This window comes from Cervus canadensis, chromosome 8 (genome assembly GCF_019320065.1).
Source record: "Cervus canadensis isolate Bull #8, Minnesota chromosome 8, ASM1932006v1, whole genome shotgun sequence".
In the NCBI taxonomy this organism is placed as follows: Eukaryota; Metazoa; Chordata; class Mammalia; order Artiodactyla; family Cervidae; genus Cervus; species Cervus canadensis.
The window spans coordinates 376,929-401,628 of NC_057393.1; the positions used below are offsets into that span (position 1 = coordinate 376,929).

At 50.8% G+C, this 24,700-nt stretch overlaps 1 protein-coding gene across 1 annotated transcript; it reads right to left on the bottom strand.

Moving 5' to 3' along the window:
• Positions 1-11,968: 11,968 nt before the first annotated feature.
• Positions 11,969-24,498, bottom strand: LOC122446010 (scavenger receptor cysteine-rich type 1 protein M130-like). Its single transcript, XM_043475659.1, is given in 11 exon segments — positions 11,969-12,102; positions 15,456-15,602; positions 16,501-16,536; positions 17,480-17,807; positions 18,121-18,458; positions 20,288-20,605; positions 20,755-21,060; positions 21,409-21,717; positions 23,068-23,534; positions 24,183-24,441; positions 24,486-24,498. Coding segments are annotated over 11 exon segments (2,655 nt in total).
• Positions 24,499-24,700: the final 202 nt, after the last annotated feature.

Below are 24,700 nucleotides of genomic sequence, written 5' to 3' on the forward strand. Positions count from 1 at the left end.
TCTTTTCACCTTGCTTATAGTTTCCTTTGCTGTGAAAAAGCTTTTAAGTTTAATCAGGTCCCACTTGTTTACTTTTGTTTTTATTTCCATTACTCTAGGAGGTGGATCATAGAGGATCTTGCTTTGATTTATGTCAGAGAGTGTTCTGCCTATGTTTTCCTCTAAGAGTTTTATAGTTTCTGGTCTTACATTTAGGTCTTTAATCCATTTTGAGTTTATCTCTGTGTATGGTGTTAGGAAGTGTTCTAATTTCATTCTTTTACATGTAGCTGTCCTGTTTTCCCAGCACCATTTATTGAAGAGGCTGTTTTTGCCCCATTGCATATTCTTGCCTCCTTTGTCAAAACTAAGGTATCCAAGGGTGCATGGGTTTATTTCTGGGCTTTCTATCTTGTTCCATTGATCTATATTTCTGTTTTTGTGCCAGTACCATACTGTCTTGATGACTGTAGCTTTGTAGTATAACCTGAAGTCAGGAAGGTTGATTCTCCCAGCTCCATTCTTCTGTCTTAGGACTGCTTTGGCTATTCGGGGTCTTTTGTGTTTCCATATGAATTGTGAAATTTTTTGTTCTAGTTCTGTGGAAAATGCCATTGGTAATTTGATAGGGGCCACACTGAATCTGTAGACTGCATTTGATAGTATAGTCATTTCCACAATATTGATTCTTCCTGCCCAGGAACATGGGATATCTCTCCATCTGTTTATGTCATCTTTGATTTCTTTCATTAGTGTCTTATAATTTTCTGAGTACAGTTCTTTTGTCTCCTTAGGTAAGTTTATTCCTAGATACTTAATTATTTTTGTTGCAATGGTGAATGGGATTGATTCCTTAATTTCTCTTTTTGATTTTTCATTGTTAGTATATAGAAATGCAAGTGACTTCTGTGTATTGATTTTGTATCCTGCAACTTTGCTAAATTCACTGATTAGCTCTAGTAATTTTCTGATACTATCTTTAGGGTTTTCTATGTATAGTAGTATCATGTCATCTGCGAACAGTGAGAGCTTCACTTCTTTTCTGATATGGGTTCATTTTATTTCTTTTCTTCTCTGATTGCTGTAGCTAGTACTTCCAGAACTACATTGAATAATAGTGGTGAAAGTGGACACCCTTGTCTTGTTCCTGATCTTAGGGGGAATACGTTCAGTTTTTCACTATTGAGAATAATGTTTGCCGTAGGCTTATCATATATGGCCTTTACTATGTTGAGGTAGGTTCCTTCTATGCCCATTTTTTGAAGAGTTTCAATCATAAATGTGTGCTGAATTTTGTCAAAGGCTTTTTCTGCATCTATTGAGATTATCATATGGCTTTTATCTTTCAATTTGTTAATATAGTGTATCAACTTGTTTGATTTGCATATATTGAAGAATCCTTGCATTCCTGGAATAAACCCAACTTGATCATGGTGTATGAGCTTTTTGATGTGTTGCTGAATTCTGTTTGCTAAAATTATGTTGAGGATTTTTGCATCTATGTTCATCAGTGATATTGGCCTGCAGTTTTCCTTTTTGGTGTTGTCTTTGTCTGGTTTTGGTATCAGGGTGATGGTAGCCTCGTAGAATGAGTTTGGAAGTGTTCCTTCCTCTGCAATTTTTTGAAAAAGTTTTAAAAAGATAGGCATTAGCTCTTCTTTAAATGTCTGATAGAATTCTCCTATGAAGCCATCCGATCCTGGGCTTTTGTTTTTTGAGAGGTTTTTGATCACAGCTTCAATTTCAGTGCTTGTAATTGGGTTGTTCATAATTTCTATTTCTTCCTGGTTCAGTCTTGGAAGATTGAACTTTTCTAAGAATTGGTCCATTTCTTCCAGGTTATCCATTTTATTGCCATATAGTGTTCATAATAGTCTCTTATAATCCTTTGTATTTCTGCATTGTCTATTGTAACCTTTCCTTTTTAATTTCTAATTTTGTTCATTTGATTCTTCTCTCTTTTCTTCTTGATGAGTATGGCTAAAGCCTTGTCAATTTTGTTTTATCTTCTTAAAGAACCAGCTTTTAGTTTTATTAATCTTTACTATTGTTTCTTTCATTTCTTTTTCATTTATTTCTGCTCTGATCTTTATGATTTCTTTCCTTCTACTAATTTTGGGGTTTTTTTCTTCTGCTTTTTCCAGTTGTCTTAGGTGTAAAGTTAGGTTGTCTACTTGATGTTTTTCTTGTTTCTTAAGGTAGGATTGTATTGCTATAAACTTCCCTTTTAGAACTGCTTTTGCTGCATCCTATAGGTTTTGAGTTGTTGTGTTTTCACTGTCATTTGTTTCTAGAAATGTTTTTAATTCCCTTTTGATTTCTTCAGTAACCTGTTGGTTATTTAGCAACGTGTTGTTTAATCTCCATGTGTTTGTGTTTCTTATAGTTTTTTTTTTCTTGTAATTGATATCTAGTCTTATAGCATTGTGGTTAGAGAAGATGCCTGATACAATTTCAATTTTCTTAAATTTGCTGAGGTTTGATTTGTGACCCAAGATGTGGTCTATCCTGGAGAATGCTCCATGTGCACTTAAGAAGAAGGTGTAGTCTTCTGCATTTGGATGGAATGCCCTGAAGATATCAGTGAGATTCACCTCATGTAATGTATCATTTAAGACACATGTTTCCTTATTAAGTTTCTGTTTTGATGATCTGTCCATTGGAGTGAGTGGAGTGTTAGTCTCCTACTGTTATTGTGTTACTGTCAACTTCTCCTTTTGTGTCTGTTAGTGTTTGTCTTATGTATTGAGGTGCGCCTATGTTGGGTGCATAATTATTTACAATTGTTATTTCTTCCTTTTGGATTGATCCCTTGGTCATTATGCAGTGTCCTTCCTTATCTCTTGTAATCTTCTTTAAGGTCTATTTTGTCTGATATGAGGCTTGCTACTCCAGCTTTCTTTTGCTTCCCATTTGCATGGAATATATTTTTCCATCCTCTCACTTTCAGTCTATATGTGTCTTTAGGTCTGAAGTGGGTTTCTTGTAGACAGCATATATATGTGTCTTGTTTTTGTATCCATTCAACCAGTCTGTGTCTTTTGGTTGGAGCATTTAATACATTTACATTTAAAGTTATTATTGATATATATGTTCCTATTGCCATTTTCTCAATTGTTTGCAGTTGATTTTGTAGATCTTTTTTCTTCTCTAGTAGTTCTTGACTATATAAGTCCCTTTAACATTTGTTGTAAAGCTGCTTTGGTGGTACTGAATTTTCTTAACTTTTGCTTGTCTGAAGAGCTTTTTATTTCTCCATCAATTTTGAATGAAATCCTTGCTGGGTACTGTAATCTTGGTTGCAGATTTTTCCCTTTCAATACTTTAAATATATCCTGCCATTCCCTTCTGGCCTGCAGAGTTTCTGCTGAAAGATCAGCTATTAAGAGTATGAGGTTTTCATTGTATGTTACTTGTTGCTTCTCCCTTGCTGCATTTAATATTCTTTCTTTGTGTTTAGTCTTTGTTAGTTTGATTAGTATGTGTCTTGGCATGTTTCTCCTTGGATTTATCCTGTATGGGACTCATTGTGCCTCTTGGAGTTGATTGACTATTTCCTTTGCTGTGTTGGGGAAATTTTCAACTATAATCTCTTCAAAAATTTTCTCATACCCTTTTATTTTCTATTCTTCCTCTGGGACCCCTACAATTCAAACGTTGGTGTGTTTGATATTGTCCCAGAGGTCTCTGAGAATATCTTCAGTTCTTTTCATTCTTTTTACTTCATCCTCCTCTTCAGAAGTTACTTCCACCATTCTATCTTCCAGCTCACTGATTCATTCTTCTGCTTCAGGTATTCTGCTATTGATTCCTTCTAGAGTATTTTTAATTTCAGTAATTGTGTTGTCACTGTATGTTTATTCTTTAATTCTTCTAAGTCTTTATTAATTGATTCTGGCATTTTCTCCATTTTGTTTTCAAGGTTTTTGATCATCTTTACTATCATTATTCTGAATTCTTTTTCAGGTAGTTTGTCCATTTCCTCTTCTTCATTTATTTGGACTTCTGTGTTTATAGTTTGTTCCTCCATTTGTGTAGTATTTCTCTGCATTTTCATTATTTTCTTTAATTTATTGTGCTTGAGGTCTCCTTTCCCCAGGCTTCAAGGTTGAACTCTTTATTCCTTTTGGTTTCTGCCCTCCTAAGTTTGGTCCAGTGGTTTGTGTAAGCTTTGTGTAGGGTGAGATTTGTGCTGAGTTTTTGTTTGTTTTTCCTCTGATGGGCAAGGTTAAGTGAGGTGGTAATCCTGTCTGCTGATCATTTGGTTTGTACTTTTGTTTTGTTTGTTGTTTAGATGAGGTGTCCTGCACAGGGTGCTACTGGTAGCTGGGTGATGCCAGGTCTTGTACTCAACAGGTTTCCTTTGTGTGAGTTCTCACTATTTGATACTCCCTAGGGTTAGTTCTGGTCCCATCAATTCATGGCAAATAGATGGGGAAACAGTGGCAGACTTTATTTGGGGGGCTCCAAAATCACTGCAGATGGTGACTACAGTCATGAAATTAAAAGATCCTTGCTCCTTGGAAGAAAAGTTATGACCAACCTAGATAGCATATTAAAAAGCAGACACATTACTTTGCCAACAAAGGTCCATCTAGTCAAAGCTATGGTTTTTCCAATAGTCATGTATGGAGGTGAGAGTTGGACTGTCAAGAAAGCTGAGTGCCAAAGAATTGATGCTTTTGAACTGTGGTGTTGGAGAAGACTCTTGAGAGTCCCTTGGACCACAAGGCGATCCAACCAGTCCCTCCTAAAGGAAATAAGTTCTGAATATTCATTGGAAGAACTGATGCTGAAGCTGAAACTCCAATCCTTTGGCCACCTGATGCAAAGAACTGACACATTTGAAAAGACCCTGATGCTGGGAAAGATTGAAGGCAGAAGGAGAAGGGGATGACAGAGGATGAGATGGTTGGATGGCATCACTGACTCAATGGACATGTGTTTGAGTAAACTCCAGGGGATGGTGAGGGACAAGGAGGCCTGGCATGCTGCAGTCCATGGGGTTGAAAAGAGTCAGACATGACTGAGTGGCTGAACTGAACTGAGGGTTGGTTCTCTGGTTGTCTAGGGTCTTGGAGTAAGTGCTCCCACTCAGGGCTTAATCTATCTCCAAAGACCAGCCTATGTTCAATCTACTATGAGGAATTTCACCTGAAATGAAAGGGCCTTTATTTGAGTTCCAAAAGCCAGTGTACAAGAACACAATGGAGATCTCTGGTTCAGAAGAAACTCTGTATTGTCTGCCACATGGATAGGCCTCCTTGGATTGCAACAGATGACTAGAGGGTCTGTCCTTGGAAGTGGTCAACAGAACTAATAAAGTCAATTTTTAAAAAAATGATAGACACAAACAAACACTGAACTTAAGAAACATGAAAAATATCAAAAAGAAAGAAATAAACTGAAAGGAAATAGGAGAGAGCATTTGATGGAGATAAAAAAGCAAAGCAGAAACAGTGATCACTGTGAGGCTTGCCTTCCACCATCGTCTGTCTGAGGAAACATCCTGATTCTCACTCAATCCAGGGAAACACAAATTAAAGCCACAATGGGACACAAATATACAGCTTAGAATAGCTGACGTTGAAAAGACTGACAACATCAAGTGTTGGAAAGGATGTGGAGCAATTTGAACTCTCACTTGTTGGTGGTGGGGGTGAAATCTAGTAGAACCACTTTGGAATAAGGTCTGGAAGTATCTTATAAAACTAAATATGTGCCAACTATATTTATGGTATATATTTATAAATACATACCATAAACATACACCCAAAAAGACTTGTACAAGAATTTTGGAATGGCTTTATTCATTCACCCAAAAAGCAAAAATAGCCCAGTAAGAAAACTGAGAAAACAAACCATTGTATAGTCATGTCATAGAAGGCTCCTCAGCAATATAAAGAAACAGATTTTAGATAAACACAACAACAGATCTCAAAAACATTATGCTAGGTGAAAGAAGCCTTACATCAAAGAGTATATGTTGTATGATTCCACTTTATGTGAAATTCTAGAAAATGCAAACTATCTTATTGTAGAAAAAATGAGAACTATGGTTCTGTCAGGGGAAGGTATGAGATATTCCTGAGAATGAACATGAAAAGGCCCTCTGGAGGTGATGGTAACATTCCACAACTTGATAGGTATTAGGTTACACAGCTTTATGCATTTTTAAAGTTCAATGAATATGTAAGATTTTATTATATGCAAATTATACAACAAAAGAAAAATGAATTTTGAACTCTAGTTAACACATGTTGAGATACTTAGGAGGAAATATACTGAAATTTGTTATGTATTTTGAAATGCATCCAAAAAATATAAATTCATGGGTGAATAGACAGATGGAGATAGAAGGTCTGACATCCTAATGTAAGTATGGAGTAGGTAACCGTTCCCTTCTCCAAGGGACCTTCCTAACCCAGGGATCAAACCTGGGTCTCCTGCTTGCAGGCAGATTCTTACCATCTGAGCCACCAAGGAAGCCTCAGTCTCACTTTACTTCAAAGTAAGTGTAAGTAAACATTAAAGACAAAATCTAACAGTGGATATATGGGTGTTTATTACAAATTCTTTCAACTCTGCTGTATGTTGAAATTTTCCACAATAAAATTTTGGGAAAAGACAAGTAAAAGCTCCAAAATATCTGGATATTTTAAAAATGTATGGAAACAAAGAAGAACTTGAAAGACAAAGTAATTTTGAAAAAGAAAAATGGAGCTAGAAGAATCAGACACCCTGACTTAAGACAATATTACAAAGCTACAGTAATAAAAGCAGTATAGTATGGGCACAAAAACAGAAATATAGATCAGTGAAACAGGACAAGATTCCACAAATTAACTCACACCTATAGTCAACCAATCTATGGTAATGGAGAGAAGAACATACCATGGAGAAAAGACAGTCTCTTCAGTAAGTTTTGCTGGGAAAACTGGAAAGCTACATGGAAAAGAATAAAATTAGAACATTCTCTAACACTATACACAAAAACAAACTTGAAATAGATCAAAGACTTAAATGTAAGGGTTGACATTATAAAACTTGTAGAGGAAAACATAGGCAGAGCACTTGACATAAATCACAGCAACATCTTTTTTGAATCACCTACCTTAGAGTAATGAAAATAAAAACAAAAATAAAAACGTGGCCTAGTTAAACTTAAGAGTTTCTACACGGCAAAGGAGATCATCAACAAAATGAAAAGACAACCAAAGAATGGGAGAAAATATTTGCAAATGATGAAGCCATTTGCAAGGGATTAATCTCCAAAATATACAAAATATACAGCTCAAAATCAAAAAATGGGCAGAAGATCTAAATAGACAGATCTCCAAAGAAGACATGAAAATGAAAGTGCTACTTTCTCAGTCTGCCTCTTTGCAACTCCATGGACTGCAGCCCGCCAGTCTCCTCTATCCATGGAATTTCTCAGGTAGGAATCCTAGAGTGAGTTGCCATTTCCTTCTCCAGCGGATCTTCCCAACCCGGGGATTGAACCCAGGTCTCCTGCATTGCAGGCAGATTGTTTACTGTCTGAACCAGCAGGGAGGCCTCATACAGATGGCCAAAAGGCACATGAAAAGATGCTCAATAGCACTATTAGAGAAATGCAAATCAAAACTACAATGAGATATCACCTCACACCAGTCAGCATGGCCATCATCAAAAGGTTTACAAACAATAAATGTTGAAGAGGGCGTGAAGAAAAAGGGAACCCTCCTACACGGTTGGTGGGAATGTAAACTGGTACTGCCACTGTGGAGGAGAGTATGTGCACTCAGTATGTGTGTTTCAGTTATATCTGTGTGCAACCCTATGGACGCCAGCCAGGCTCCTCTGTCCATGGGATTCTCCAGGAAAGAATACTGGAGTGAGTTGCCATGCCCTCCTCCAGGGGATCTTCCCAAGCCAGGGATTGAACCCATGTCACCTGTGTCTCCTGCACTGCAGGCAGATTCTTTACCACTGAGCCACCAGGGAAGTCCCTGGATAACAGTATGGGGATTCCTTAAAAAACTAGAAATAAAACTATGTGAGTCAGCAATCCTGCTAATGGGCACATACCTGCAAAAACCATAATTCAAAAGGGTACATGCACCCCTATGTTCATTGCAGCACTATTGACATAGTCAGGACATGGAATCAAGCTAAACATCAACAGAGGAAAAGATAAACTGTGGTGTATATGTATACAATGGAATATTACTCAGCCATAAAAGGAATGAAATGTGCTATTTGCAGCATCATGGTTGAACCTAGAGATTATCAGACAAAGACAAATATCATATGGTATCACTCACATGTGAAATCTAAATTTTAAAAAAATACAAATGAACTTATTTGCTAAACAGAAGCGGACTTGTAGATATTGAAAGCGAACTTCTGGTTACCAAAGGGGAAACAAGGGATGCTGGGGAGGATGAACCAGGAGCTTGGGACGAAGCTGAGGAGGACCCAGAGGACTCAGGAGACGTCAGGAGACGTCTGAGGAGCCTCACAGCCAAGTTGCCACGGGGTGGGGGTGTTGAAAGAAAAGGAAACCACAGCTAAGCAAACAAGCTGTTCCTATAAAAACCACTCGTCTAAAGGACACTGAGAAGGATAAAATGGGTAGAATGAAGCATGAAACAGAGTTCATGATATACAAGAGAAATGATGTTTCCATAACTAAATAAGCTCTGACCTCTGAAAACTGATGAACTGCTCCCGATGCTAAGTATTCACGAGCATTTTTATTTTCTGTAAGAAGAGGAGGGCAAATACAAGAACCCTTCCCCCAGACACACACTGGCTCACTGTATCTCACTGTGAGCACTGTTCACTGAACCCATAGTAGGCAAGGGGCAAGCTAAAAGGCTGGAAGAAAATGTGAGGAGCTGTAGGAGCTGCAGATGGGTTTATTCTCTCCTGGCTGCTGCAGCCGCCGTAGCAGCAGACATAACACAACACACACCCTCCGGGCCTTTCCAAGTGGAAGTTATATACGCCCTCAGAACAAAAGTAGCCCGTAGCCAAGCGAATACCTCATGACACCCATGTGCAGTGCTATAAGTGACATCAGCTGTTACTTAATCATTGTTTACAAGACATGGGGTGAGATCAGAGGACACGGGGTTAGACCGCCTGACCACAGCCGTCTTGGCTAATCTGTTCTTTCCCTACATTCCACCCCTTCAGGGGTTCTTGCCTCACAATCTGCATGCAATCCATCTTCTGAGTAACACTGACCTTCGAACCCACATCCTGCAACAGCAGTACGTGCTGCAACAACAGACAGTTACATCCCCAACACTTAGCAAAACCCAACGCCAGGTATCGCCTGGAACTCACGCTGCGGTCCTTGCCCTCAGGGGGCTACAACAGCCACCCGCCACACATGGAGTACCTTTACCTTCCATGGTCAGGTCTAGTCCACTGTCTGTCCTTGACAAATCAGCCCACATTTGCATCGGTGTCACCCGGATGGGACCCCTGCCAGCTCAGGCCCCCTTCAGGATCTTCACACTTTCAAAATGGCATCTCGCATGCCCTCCCTGGACTTCTCTCAATAAGGATCCACAAACCCCCCCATAGGTGCTGGGCCCACCCCTCTATCCCAGAGTTGCAAAAGCCAAACTGCCAAGGTCTCCCCTTGCTTTTGCCAAAGCTGCTTATTCAAGTCGACAAACTCCACCCGAGTACGTGGTTGATATGTCGTGAACCCTGTCGCATCGGGGGCCCCTGGAGTTTGTTCCCCCGGCCGTGGGCTACTCATGCTTCCTACCTGCTGCACCACGGGGCTTGCTGCCAGGTGGGGACCTGCAGTCTCAGAGTTCATCATCATCCGTAGTCTCACCACGCTCATCTGGCTCGCTGGCAGAGGTGCTGGGTTCTTGCTCTAACTCCAATACACGTTGCTCTAGCTCTTGCAAGCGTCTCCGCACACTGCGTACCAGCACAGCCTTGGGTAGGGCCCAGTCCACATCCGCCTCCAGGGCAATCGGGAAAACCCACCCCAGGGTGCTGCCTTGTTCAAGCAAACGGGAACTCACTGCCCCTAACGACTCTCAGTGCTAGCCGGTGACCTGTCCATCGCCTCTCTGTCTTCCACTGGAGCCCACGCCGAGAGGATCGCAGCCACATGGTACCACATGCTATATGGTGGCCCCTGGCTTCCTTCATCCGGTGAAGCCTCAGGCTCTTCTGCCTGCTGGGTATCCTGCTGGCTATACCAACTGTCTCGCTGTATCTCACTGTGTGCACTGTTCACTAAACCCCTGGTAGGCAAGGGACAAGCTAAAGGGCTGCGAGAAAAATGCGAGGAGCCGTAGGAGCTGCAGACACGTTTTTCTCCTGGCTGGCGCAGCAGCCATCAACAGCAGACATAATATAACACAAAACCTCACACCTGCCAGGGTTTTCCAGGTGGAAATTATATACGCTTTCAAAACAAAAGTAGCCTGTGGCCGAGCAAGTACCTGGTGATGCATGTGTGCATCATGTGTGCTGTAAGCGATCTCAGCTGTTATATAACCATTATTTACAAAACGTGGGGTGAGAACAAGAGGGCGTGGGGCGAGAGAGCCTGACCACTGCCATCTTTCCCTACACACACGCGCGCACACACACACACACGCATGCACGCACACACACACATACCCAGGAGCTGGCCTCAGTGTTGAGGCCACATGGTCCCAATAAAAGCATTCCTCCTCCCTACCAGAAAAAAAGGAACTGAGATATGGAAGAGCACCAAAGCAAATGGAAACCAAAATAGCAGGTCTATTGCCTGAAAAAACATGTCATGGAGGAGGGGATCTCGCCGAGGGCCTGGAACCTAGTGGAGGCAGGGCCCCAAGTGTGCACTATGCGTGTGTGTGCACGTGTGCTCACAGTGCTGTCACGGCTCCGAGCTCTGGATATGTGAAAGCTGTCCATTCTGGGCCAGGTGGGACCCCAGTCATCTCTCTACAGGCTTCATACCCTCCATCTCTGTTTTACTGTCTGTGCCCTGTTGGCACACGGACTAGAGACATATACATGCCTCAGTGCCCTCACATGTCTTTTCAGATATGTTTTATTATTTTTACATGGCATCTGTTTAGTTATTTTGGGCTGTGCTGAGCCTTGGTTGCTAGGGCGGGGCCTTTCTCTAGCTCTGGCACAAGCCTCTCCTGCTCTCCAGCAGGTCTATGGGGCACACGGGCTCCAGCAGCTGCGCTTCCCAAGCTCCAGAGCACAGGCTCCACAGTTGCGGCATCCAGGCCTGATTGCTCCCCAGCACCTGGGAGTGGGCTCCTCCCAGATCGGAGACGGAACCCACGGACTCTTTACCACTGAGCCACCGGGGAAGCCCCTCACACACGTTTTTAAGAAGACAGTCGTTAGCAAGTCTGACTGCAGGGTGAACATTTCTTTCTTCTGATGCCTCTTTCACAGATTGTCCACAAAGAATATCTCGTTTGTAAGAATAAAAACGTTGCCTGAGTAAAAACCATCACAATATTGAAAAATAATGATCCTCCAATTAAAAATAAAAGTCGCCTGAAAATGAAGAACTATCAGGGCAATGGGAACAAGCGGACCCCACTCCTCGCAAATTATGCGTGCTGGGAACACAGCTCCGCTGATGGGCTGGAAGGGAGCGGTGGCCCCCAACGGCAGCGCAGAGTGAGCAGGGGCACCCAGCATCTGGGACCCAGCCCGCCCGCTCAGAGGGGAGGCGATGGGGGTGAGATCCCCAGGCCTAGCACCCATCACTGCTGGATGGGAACCGGCAGAGGCACGGACTGGGCATTTGCACTGTTCAGGGTTTCTGTGGTTAATGAACCCATTCCCACAAGCGCAAGGCGAGACTCATTAAATCGAGGGAGTTTTATTAGTCAGGAGAGGAGGGGATTGTTAAGGAAGCTTCCAAAGACAAATCTGTCAAAACTAGGAAAAACCGAAGCTCGCCCTGGAACCGCCCCAGGGCAGAAGAGCCGGTGGAGAAGGAGCGGTGGGCTCACAGCCCTGTGCACGCCGCGCCGATGTCGTCATAGCTGGAGCCCGAGGACGCCTGCAAGGGGGGCTCCTGTCCCATCTGCAGGGGGCTACCTGCCTGCAGCGTGACGGGCGTGTCCTCTGCAGGCAGGTCACCTGAGGGCCAGAAGAGGCGTGGGTTACCAGGCTCATCAGGTCTCAGGGGCTCCCACGCTCCGTGCACGGGCAGGGCCCACCGGGGCGGCACACGGGGGTTATGCAGGACACCTGATCCAGTTTGTCCAAAAGACTCGCTGGAGGAGTTCAGGCCATGTCCCTCGAGGGAGACAGTAAGGGAGGGGCTGCCTGGCTTCTAATGACTGCTCGCCAGTCCTCCTGGCCCCTGACCCCAGCACATCCTTGGCGGTGGGCTCTGTGCTGGCCTTCTCTGACCCACCCCAGGAGCCTTGGTTCAGGTGCTTAACTCCCCTGGGTTGATTCCAGGTATGTTCTGCCCCCCACCCCTTAACCACCAGAGCAGAGTGTGGGATCCCAGGGATGGGTCAAGATTGGTTGACCTGTAGGCACCTTCTGTCACTCCTCCTCATGGGCCAGGAGGCTGGCTGGCTTGGCTGGGTCTCCTTAGGGCAGACGGGCCTCGGGGAACCCAGGACAGCTAAGAGAGCGTGCAGCCAGCAAATACTGCATGGGCATGGGGAGGGGTGCACACTTGTGTGTCCATGAGTCCTGGAGCCCGGCCCTGCTGCTGCCTGTCCGAACATCCCCCCACAGGCCTCCTGCCACCCTGGGAGCACAAGGCTCCTCCCTGCTTCTGGCAAACTGGTCCCCACCCGCCCCGAGGGCCCACCCTAATGTCACCTGGGGCCTGAGGCAGGACCCACCCCATCACATCTCTGTACCTTAACTCTGCTCAGCACATGTCGTTGTCTGACCCCAGAGATCTGTCTTCCTTGCAGCTTTTCAGACAACCAGGCTGCCAGCACCTGCCAGACACCCACTCACCATCCGTTCATGACAAGCTCTGCCCACCTGCTGCATCATGGACATTAGTCTCATCAGAAATGGCAGAGGGCTTTGGGGAAGCTCATGGTGGCTATGCCTCCCCATCCTGATGACAGCCTAAAGGCAGAGGTGCAAGGCCCATCATTCACCAGTCAGGGAGGTCCCAGGCCTCAGGCTTGCACCACTTGAGTCTACCCATTCCTCAAGGATCTGCTCATAGATGACCTCAGAGACTTCCTCGTGTCCTTGGGATTCTGCAAAGGAGCACACTGAGAGACCCCACCCGGGGAGGTCCTGGAAACAGAAGAGCAGCCTCTATACGGGTGGGGAGCAGCCCAAGCTGCCAGGGCTGCCGCATGATTCAGACGGGTGTTTGCAGGCAGCAGTGTCCTCGAAGCAGTCTCCAATTTCAGCCTCGGCGCTCTGGGCCGTTGCGGCCCCGGAGCTGAGAACACCTGTCCCAGGCAGGGGGCTCACCGTGTCCTCTCCGACCCCAGCACCTCTCCTGTCTGTCCCGGCCCTTCTATCCCAGGCCCCTATCTATCTATCCCAGGCCCCTTCTATCCCAGGCTCCTTCTATCCCAGGCCGGGGGCTCATTGTGTCCTCACTGGCCCCAGCACCTCTCCTGTCTGTCCCAGCCCCTTCACAGCTCCAGCTCAGCCTCCAAATGGAGGTGTGGACTCTAGTCATGTCCCAGGTCAGCAGCCCTCTGCACCTATGAGTCTGCAAAGGCAGCTGGGTGCCCACATAGGGTCGGACAACTCAGAGAGATGGGTGCAGGGTGACAGTGTGGAATCCAGGTCAGATCCATGGCAGGGGGCTTGCACAACCAACGTACAAAGACACTAGGCAGGGCTTGTCTTTGGGAGCATCAGCCTAAACCCAGACAGCAACAAATAAAACTACCTCTTGTTTCAGATATCAGAAGATTGGCAGCAGGAATTTGCCTGCCTCCATCCTTCTGTCCTTAAATGTAAAAGGATTCCCAGTGCTGATGGTTATATTTTTATTAACTTGCTGAACAACTTGTGAGGTCAGAGATTAAGTAACAATTTCCTTTCTAAGCATTTGCCTACTTCTTGATAAGTCTCTGAAAGTGTCCATGACAGCACTACCGTACAAGTTCCAAATAATCACATTCTGAGAATCTCTTCCGGAGACAGTTAATTACAAAGGATGGTGAACACTTGCACTGTCATCATATTATAGTTATCAGTAGCTACAGTTAAGGGCCCAGTAATAATACCTCACGTACTGATCACCTGCACATTTGAACACTGTCTGACTTAACTCTGCAATGGCACCGTGAGGGTGAGGGAGCCACAAGGCTCTGGCGGGGCTGGGCTGGGACTCAACCCCACACCCGTAGTGTAATGCATCTCTGGTTGAACCCAGGGTTCTCTGATTCTGCTAATGTAAGGAACAGGGGCTGAGACATATCAGACCTGACACCACACCCACGGGCACCCCCTCTCAGAGCCTGAGAGACAGGGACACGTCCTGAGGGGCTGTGTCCAGCTGAACCCTTACAGCTGCTAACAGGAGGCTTCAAATCACCTCTACCCCCCTGGCCTCCTAACACAACAGTCAGGCAATGGTCTGCCTCTTTTTTGTAGTCCCGTCTCTATAACGAATACTGTTCCTTAAACTACACTTAAATGCAAATTCATGAAATGAACAAAGATAAGCATAACAGTTGATAACACAAAGGAGAATTCCTATCACAAGGATGTAAATATTTGAAGTATAACAAAACTGCCTGAATCATCCTCCAATGCTGCCACTGAAAATCTCAAAAGTGAACAATTTTAGATGAGTGAAATCATCAGTGAATAGAGTGTAAATGCAACATGAGGAGACTTGCCACTGACAGGTTAACGAAAGTCATACTTACTGAGTGAGCCGAGTCACCACTCAGGTTCCAGGTTAGCAAAACCTTCCCCACGTTACAATTTTGCTAAAATTTATTTTTTCTATGTAGTGTTCTTTTCTATAGATGACTCATTATGTGTATAATTACTAAGGAGTTAATATCTTTATATTTTAAGACTTTTTACACAAATAAATTCATAAATAAGGAAACTTCCTTTGTCAGATCCTACAGGCTGGTGGTGGTTTGGAAGAATGCTCCTCATCCTATCAAACCTGCCTCTGATCCTGGAGTTCCTGATCCAGGCAGCTTTGCCCCCAGCAGACAGCTCGTCGTGTCTGGAGACACTTCCGGTTGTCACAGCATGGGGGAAGGTGCTGCTTGGCACCCCAAGGCACCCAGGATGCCTATGGCAGAGTTACTGGCTCCAGACCTCTAGTGAAGCCCTGGTCAGCGGGCACAAGAACCTCTGGGATTACTGAAGCAGCTCCACACCCTCCCCCTACCCCCCCCCCCACACTGTGTGGGGCACATGTGCATCCATCTCCTGCTTTCTCCACTGGGTCTCCTTTCTCACTGGCCTGGGTCCCCAGTGCACTCCTAAGGGCCAGGACACTTGAATTCCAGGACACTTACCCCTGCCCCGCAGCTTCCCAAGCAACATCCTAGCCGCCAGCCCACTGAAGACAAGGCTGAGCAGTGCCCCCAGGATGATGATGGCCATGGTGGTAGGCAGGGTCCCCTGTGAGCCTGGCAGGGGTGCCTGGCTGGACTCCACAGGTCCTGCAGGGAGATGCCCAGAGGGGAGAAGCGTGCTCAGTGTGGTGTTCAACTGAAGGCCCCCTTGTGTTCGTGCTGTGGGTGAAGCCCTGGGTGTGAGAGGCACGGAGCTGTGAGGGCCCTGTGTGGGGGAGCTCAGGGGACTCAACCAGGCAGCAGTGATGCCCGTGGGAGAGCAGCTCAGAGGTGTGTGTGCATGTGTGTATATTGTGGGGGTGTGTGTGCGTGCATGTATACGTTTGAAGGGGTGTGTGTATGTGTATGTTGTGGGCGTGTGTGTGCAGGTGTGTATATGTTGTGGGGTGTGTGTGTGTGTCCATATGTTACGGGGGTGTGCATGTATGTATATGTTGTGGGAGTGTGTGTGCACATGTGTATATGTTGTGGGGGGGTGTGCACATGTGTATGTTGTGGGGTGGTGGGCATGTTTGCATATGTTGTGGAGGTGTGTGTGCGCAAATGTATATGTTGTGGGGGTGGGTGGGCATGTGTGTATGCTGTGAGGGTGTGTGTGTGTATGTGTATATTGTGGGTGTGTGTGTGCATGTGTGTATATATTGTGGGGGTGTGTGCACATGTGTATATGTTGGGGGGTGTGCATGTGTGTATGTTGTGAGGGTGTATGTGCCTGTGTGTATATTGGGGGGAGTGCATGTGTGTATATGCTGTGGGGGATTGTGTGCATGTATGTTGTAGGGGTGGGTGTGCACGTATGTGACTGGCATGAAAAGTCTACAGATAACTCTGGAGCAAAGGTGAGGTGCAGCTGGCTCTGCTGGGGTTGGAGAAAGGGTTGTGCCAAGATGGAGCAGAGGCTGGGTCAGTGCCAGGAAGAGTCCAGAAAGGCAGGCTGACCCCTGGACATCAGCCCAGCTCCAGAGGAAGAGCCACAGAGCATGACCCCACATGGGCCCTGAGGACACGCTTCAGGGGAGGCCTGAAGGTGGGAAGCCCAGCTAAGAGACTGCGGAATGTGTCCAGCCAGGGCCGGCTCTGGCCTGACCCTCCTTGAGATCAGGCTTTCCTAAGCTGCTCCTCCCATGTCTGCTTTTCCTATAAGAAAGAGGGAGTCACACAGGCCTCCAGCTGAGGGTAGATGGCACAGCCCACCTGTCCTTCGGCCTCTGAGCTCCTGGTGTTGCCCCAGCAAAACCACTCTGAGGATGGGCTGAGGGGACATCTCCAAGGTGGGCTGTAGCCACATTCCAGCAGAGACAGGAGGGACATGAGGACAGCAGGGCTGCAGCCCCTGCCTGGGCCAGTCCTGAGCTGCCCAGCTTCACCAGGGGCCCACTGGCCAGCGCTCAGGTTTGCAAAGTCCTCAACCCTGGACCCAGTGGAGCTCCCCACCGACTGGAGCCCGAGTGTTCCTGCACGGCCACCTTTATCCCCAGAGCATGTCAGGGATGCCCCCACGGGACATGGACCAACTAGGCCACATTGGCAGCTCAAGAATCCAGCACACACATGCATAAACACACACACACACACACACAGTTTACACGTGGACACAGGCACACAGCGCTCACACATTCACACATTCACCCATCACACTCACACAATCACAAGTATATCGAACAGACCCCATGTGCCACACCGCCTGGTCCAGGCATGGCTGCAGGAAAAGGGCCTGGTGAGTTCCCAAGCCCTGCACTGTGGGACTCTCCTGCTCCAGAGACCCCAGTACTCCTCACGGACACTTGGAAGCTTCCTGGGATTAGGGGCGCAGAACAGCGGGAATATCCCCAGCCGTGTAACAGTCCCGTCTGGGTAGGACACTCCCACCCACCCGGTCCCCCTTTCGTCAACTGGTTCCCATCCCTCCCACCACTCTGCTTACCCCATTGAGGGGGCAGACGGAGCCCCCCCGGACCACTCACCCGCGCAGCGCACGCCCGCGTCCTCCTTGTGCCCGCAGTCTCCGCGGCCCCACGGCTCCGCCGGGCAGCCCCACAGGGAGGCCTCGCTGCCCCGGCACCCCACCTCATCCAGCCACACGGGCCCCGAGCCTGGTCCGAAGGCGGCCCCCGCCAGGGCGCCCACAGCCCGGCCGCACCCCAGCTGCCGGCACACGACCTCGGCGTCCGCCAGGTCCCAGGAGTCATCACACACGGTGCCCCAGGAGCCCGCGTGCCAGAGCTCCACGCGGCCCGAGCAGCGGTCCTCACCCCCGCGCACGCGCAGCTCGCCCTCCTCTGCAAGAGGGGTCTGTGGTCACCGCGGGGCAGGACCCGGATGGGGAGGGGATTGGTGGGGGGCGGGGGAGGGGCGGTGGGGGGGTACCTGGGCAGCTGCCCATCAAGGAGCAATTGAGGGCCTCCCCGGAATCCTGCGTCGTTGTCCCTGATGATCCTGTTGGATTCAAATAGCGGTTCACCCAGCATAAATGCTCAGAGAAGCTTCAGAACGGAACCTGTGGAGCCCAGAGACCCCACCACCCCCAGCCATCGGTGAATGGCAGCCTTGTGGATGACCTGTCAGGACACTGAAGCTGCCTCGAGGGCCCCCAGAGTCTGCCCACTGGCAGTAGGTGGCAGGGCCTACCTGCACAGGTGATCCAGACTTCCTCTCCACGGGTGCAAGAGCGCGGGTGCCAGGGGGCTGAGGGGCACTGCCACAGCGTGGAGTTTCGCAGCCGGCGGCACTGGATGCTGTCCACCCAGGAGGTGCCCAGGCTGCTGTGCCCCGGCCTGTTCTCCAGCCAGCCCTGCTCCCCGCAGCCCAGCTGCTGGCAGATGATGGACAAGGAGGCGTCCTCCAGGGCGTTACTGCACACGGCCCCCCACGTTCCGTTGTGGAACACGTCCAACCACCCGGCACAGGGCCCGGCACCACCGCGCAGCCTCAGGGCCACTGCCTCTGGAAGACAAGCCCCTCGGGTCAGGGGCTCTGGAGGAGGAGGCCGAAACCAGGGGCCCCCAGCACCGAGACCCGAGCCAAGCCAGGTCCTCTGGCATCCAGCTCACACCACCCACATCCCCGCCCATCCCCACCCGAGACGGGAGCAGCGGCCCACAGGGAGCCAATTTAAGCCCCAGCTCCAATGCTGCGATCCCTAGTAACTCAACTGACTGTAGAAATCTGTCCCTGGAAGTCACTCAGATACAGAATAACCCTTTTAAACAACATGATCAATTTGGCAGTGACTGTAAAAATTCAACAACAAAAAAGGAATTAGCCCGATCTCCGAGTCTGTCATTGGTCCTGGCTGGTCAGCACCCAAGTCGTGTCTTGTTACCCTGGAGTGGTGAAAGTCCAGGAACAAGGAGTATGTTAAGCCGACTATAACATGACCACACGGTGGAGTAGGACACAACCCTCTAAAAATAAGTCAAAAGGGCCCATAATCAGAAAACATCAAAATACATACATGGGGATAAATTGAAGAATTGAGACATGAATTGCATCTGACAGGATCTTAACTAAGTAAAATAGGCTTAGAAAATAAACGGCAGGAATTGCATCTGTGATAGAGTAAAAGCGGCCACTCAGACCCCCGCCTGTCCCTGCCCCCTCAGCGAGTCTACTCCCAGCCCTGGATCTGGGCTGACCTCTGACCTTCCACCAACCAAATGCACGGGGCAAGAGTGACCGGTGCCCGCTCCGCGCCTGGGCCTCATAGCGCCTGCCTGCCTCTGATCTCCCCTCGGAACACCGCTGCTGCCAGGCTAATCGGGACAGCAGAGTCCCCACCCCTGCCAACAGCCAGGTCCCCTACAGAGGCCTGTCCGCCAGCGAGCACCAGCAACTGCCTGAGGAGCCCAGAGCACGGAGGAAGGAAGAGCTTCAAGCTGAAAACAGTGGGAGTGAAACCTACACCCAAGGACAGACCAGAGTGCCAGCAGAGCGAAGTGTGAAGTGGACAGCACCTAGAGACCCTCTCCCAGGAAGCAGGAGGAAGGGGCAGAGACCCCACCCCCACCAGATGAGTGACAAGGTTGGGGGAGCCAGAACAATGCGCCTGCTACTTGAAAAGAAATGCAATGACTTAAGCAGAAGCAGTCATCTAAGACATCCAAGAAAGTTACAGAAAACGTTCCTAAAGCAAGAATAGGAACCAAAATCCATCAGAAGAGGCCAAGAGCCCACGCGGGGATGCCCACCCCCTCTCAAAGGGTTTCCCAGAGACCCTGGAGGAGGAAGGAAGCACAGATGCCTCCAGCGTGTGACAAAACCCCATCACTGAGAATAATCGCACCCACACAAGATGCACACAAAAAGCCTCAGAGATGTATGAGCTAAAAGCAAGCAATCTTCCTACCATGCCTCAACAATACTCTGGAAAGAACCGGTCCAGCACACTGAAATGTGGATCAAAATCAAGAATCCAAGACAGGGAAGCCCCAAGTCCAAATGTGAGATGGGCTTCCAGCAGCTGCGGAGAAAGGCCCCCAGTGCTACTCCAAGAGCAGGAGCAAGGTGAGCTCACTCTGCCCACCGCAGGGCACCTCCCACCCCACCCCACCCCCTGCCCACAGGGCAAAGAAGGGGGCGTCAGTCGCTCAGCATCACTGCAGCAGGAGGGCACTGAGGAGTCAAGTGCAGAGTTCTTCAAACCAGCGGGGGGAACAGCCCTGGACGTTTCAGTGCAATCCCAGAAAAGCACTGGCCATTACCTTACGCAGGAACACCGCGAGACCCCTGGAGACCCAGCGGCCCTGGGAGGGCACTTGGGTCTCAGCACCCACCTGAGCAGAGGCCACCGGCATCCTCCTTGTGGCCGCAGTCGTGTCGGCCCCAGCCTCCCGACGGGCACCGCCACGGCGCGGCCTCGTGGCCCTCACAGGCCAGCTCGTCCATCCAGATGCGCCCGGCCCCGGCCCCGAAGTGCGCGGCCCCCGGGGCGCTGAGCGCATGCCCGCAGCCCAGCTGCCTGCAGACGACGGCTGCGCCGCGCAGGTCCCAGGCCTCGTCCAGGACGCGGCCCCACACCCCGTCCAGGGACACCTCCACGCGGCCATCGCAGCGGCTCTGTCCGTCCCTCAGCCGCAGGGCGTCGGGGAGACCTGGGAGCGGGGGCCGGGGGGAGGAGGACACTGCAGGGCGGCGGGGGCCGGCGGGTGGCACCCGGCCTGTCCCGGGCCGAGGACGCCGCCTCCCAGCGCAGCCCTGTCCGCTCCCGGCCTCCCCTCCGGCCGCGCTCGCGCTGACCCACCTGAGCAGACGGCGGCGGCTGCATGGCCGGGGCCACACGCGGGCGCCCCCAGGGTGCTCACGGGGCAGTCCCACAGGTGGGACTCTGTCCCCGCGCAGTGCACCTTGTCTGGCCAGAGGGCGGAGGCCCCGCCCCCAAAGTGGCCCCCTGGGGGCGTGGCCACCGCGTTCCCACAGTCGAGCTGGTGGCAGAGGACAGTGGCGTCTGCCAAGTCCCAGTGGGCGGCACAGAGGGGCGCCCAGGCCCCCTGGACCTGGAGCTCCACGCGCCCCTCGCAGGCGCTGCTGCCGTTGACTAGCCGGAACTCTGCAGGGGGAGGGGGTGTCGGCGTCGCTCCCCCGACGGGCCCTGCTCCCGGCTCTTTCTTCCTTTCACACCCAGGGTGGGGCTCCCGGGTCCCCTTCTCTGCCAGCTCCCCACCCGCCTCAGCGGCAATGCCCAGGGGATACATGTGTACAGGGCTCTGTGCCGGCCTTGGGGTCACATCCCTCTGTCCCCAAAGCCTGCCCGCAACCCGCAGAAGCAGCACTTCCTCAAGGGGATGGGCTCACCTCCTGGAAGGAGGCCCCTTGGAGCTGGGCCAGCTGCACCCTGAGAGGGAGGCTGGCAGGGAGCGGGCAGGGCCCAGCCTGGGAGCCCCCCTCGTGGCCTCACCTGAGCACCTGAGCCCCGCATCCTGGCCGTGCCCACACTGGTGCCCCGGGCCCCGAGGGCAGTGGAACAGCAGGGACTCATTGCCCACACAGCGGAAGGCCTCGGTCCACACGAGCCCCGAGCCCTGGCCGAAGTGGGCGCCCTTGGGTGTGGACACGGCCGTGCCGCACTGCAGCTCCCGGCACACCACGTGGGCAGTGGCCAGGTCCAGGTCAGCGTCACAGACGGTGCCCCAGGTCAGGCCCCGCTTCACCTCCAGGCGCCCAGCACAGGAGTGCTCACCACCCACCAGCCTGGCCTCCATGTGTCCTGTGGGCGCAGAGAGTTCACACCATCCTTCCCTCTTCAGTGGTTTCATGGGTACTCTCCCTTGCACCCAGGGACCCCCCCCCCGGGGGGCTCCCCACACCCACAGTGGTCTCTTCTTACATCCAGTCCCTCTTACGACTTCCTGGGGCCATTGGAGCCCCTCACTTGCCACACGTTGGTCCGCAGTGGTCACAAAGCAGTTGTGGCCATCCCTCCTGGACGGCCATCTTCGTGTTTCTGCTCCCACCGCCAGGCTGCCTCTAAGCACTGCATGGTGGCAAGTGCCTGTGACCCTGAGGCGGCAGGTGGAGACAGGGAAAGCCAGCAGGCCTCCCGAGGAGCATGGGACCTGGGCTGCCAGCTTCTCATCCCGTCCAGACCAGGGAGCCCTGCACTATTTTGTTGGCTCAGGCAGTTGACTGAACTCGGAAACTGTCTTGTGTGTTTCCAATAAGCCCCAATTACAGCTGAAGTTAGCCCAGAGATTCTCAAAGCTGGCTGCACCCTACTCATGCGGGGGTGTGTTGAAAAATCCCCTAAAGGTTCTGATGGATTCTCCCCATGAGGGGCCCGGTGGACCCCTGGAGACAGTGATCCCTGAGCACCACGACGCTGGTCACTGTTGCACCTTCTGGAGAGAAGTGCAGAGAAAGGCACCAGCCAGCTGCCCTGCACCCACTCCTCCTGCTGCTTCTGTGACTGAGGTTCTGGGTGCCAAGAGCCACGAGCACAGACCCAGCATGCCCTGGCACTCATGGTGCCCAGTGGCTGAGCCCGGCATGCTCTCCCATCCCTCCCGCCCCTTTCTTTATTGAGGTCACTGGGGCTGAGCTGCTGTCACTGACAAGCAGGACCTGGGCCATCACTTCAGGTCAACGTTGGGCGGAGGACAGCCTCCTCCCACCCCACCTCACCTCCCAAACCATCCAGCTCTTCCTTTAGACACAAAACTAGCTCTTTCAAAATTCCATCCTGCACTGATTTCTTGATGGCAAGGCCCTCAAGCGTGTGTGTGCAGCAGGAGAGTGACCACTTACGTGGCTCAGGAGCCTCTCGGAGGAAAGTACTACCTCTGTTAGAGAACCCTGGAAAGGCCTAATCTGAGGGGGAGGACCGTAACATTTCTGGGGAGAGTCCTTTTCCTACCCCAACCTCCAGGAAGCACTCCTAAAATCATGAAACGTTGGGCACCAGTTCTTCATCGAGAGGTCACCCAACTGACCCCACAAAGGGACACGGAGACCAAGAACCTCAAGTTATGGGCGGCCCTAGGTCAACTGGGGTTAGGCCACGGACACACGATCTAAAGGGTCACAGGGGCTCTAAAAGATCAGGAAGCAGCTTTCTTACCTGAGCAGATCACCTCACCATGTGAGACACAAGGCTTGAAGTTTGCCCAGTTGATCTTGCAGTTCAGGACGGCTGGCTCAGAGCCCTCACAGACAACAAACTGCTGCCCCTTTCTGGGACCTTCTGTCTCTGGTGGGGGGCTGGGAGCCTGGAGCATTGAGCCGCACCCCAGTTCCTTGCAGAAGACAGTGCCGGCCTCGACTGACTGCGGGTCACAGGAAGTTAGTGTCTGGTTGAAGTGCTCCAGCCCCAGGACGCCAGCGCAGGGGCTCCTTCCACCCACCAGCTTTACCACCACCTCCAGACCCCCTGCAAAGGAGCGCGTCTCAGAGAAGGCAGCCATGTCACTGGCCTTGCAGGTACACCTCTCAGGCTGCAGGGTTCCTGCCTGCTCCTTGGGGAGTGGGTCCTCCCCGTTCCTCACGGCCGAGCTCCCAGCTCCCAGGTCCCCCTGCCTGGCTCCTCCACTGTGTCCAGAACAGTCCCCAGGAGTCCTGGCTTCACCTCCGAGATCCTGCACCAGCCTTTCAGCACCCACCCCTGCCCTGCACCTGAACATTCTACCAGAGGAGAGGATGCTCACCTCCCCCACCCAATAAATTCCACTTGCCACTCCCGACCCCCACCTCGTCCAGGAACCCAGTCCCACCTCAGCCTTGGGCACAGAGAACCCCCACCACCCATTCTGTGACCCCACCCCCTCACATCCATGCCCCCCAGCCCCCTCATCCAGCTCCCACCCCCACTTCCTATTATTACTCTTCTCTGAAAGTCTGCACTCCCACCCCTATCCCTGACCCCACAGCCCTGATTGACCCTCCTTGGAAGTGATGCCAGGTCTGCGTGCAATTCCCTGCAACCCACCCACCTGCCCATGCGGGTCTTCCTCCACACACACATTCCGAACCTACAGCTTGATGGGTGTAGGCAAATGCATCCGCGTGTAACCACCACTCAACCAAGACCCAGCCTTCCCACTCCCCGAGGGGTCAGGAGCCTGGCAAAAATAGCCCTCCCACTGAGAGCATCAGGCTCGGTTCCCTGCTGAAACTTTGGGTGCCTCTGAGAGCCCCTCCACCAGCCAGGCCGGACTAGCATCTCCCTGACTCCCTGACCTGTGCAGCGGGAATCTCACTGCCACTCTTGAGTCATCGGCCTGCGGGCCACACAGATGTGATTTGCCCAGATGGATGCTGCTCAGAGGACTGGGGGGCTTCTGAGCCCGGTCCCCAGGCCACAGGCCCTTCCTGTGCTTCTGTGAAAACTGCATACCCATGGCTAGTGGTCCCTGGGGCTGTGGCACTGGGGCCTCTTCCCCGCCTGCTAGGAGCAGGACTTCGGGGTCACCTGGCATTCCCAGGTCCAGCACAGGCCCTAGTGCGGGTGTCAGAGGGAATGGAGGGAGGGGCAGCCCTTACCCACGCACATCATGGCTGGCACCCAGTCATGCGGACAGGGTTGAGGGCCCCAGGTGCCCAGAGCTCACTCCTGGATGGAGGACTCGTTGCCCTGGCAGGTCAGGCCATGCAGCCAGGGCTGAGCCATGATCTCAGGACCCGGGACCTCCCTGGGGGCACCCAAGGGGGCCCCACAGCCCAGCTCCCTGCAGACCACTGCGGCCTCCGGGGAGCCC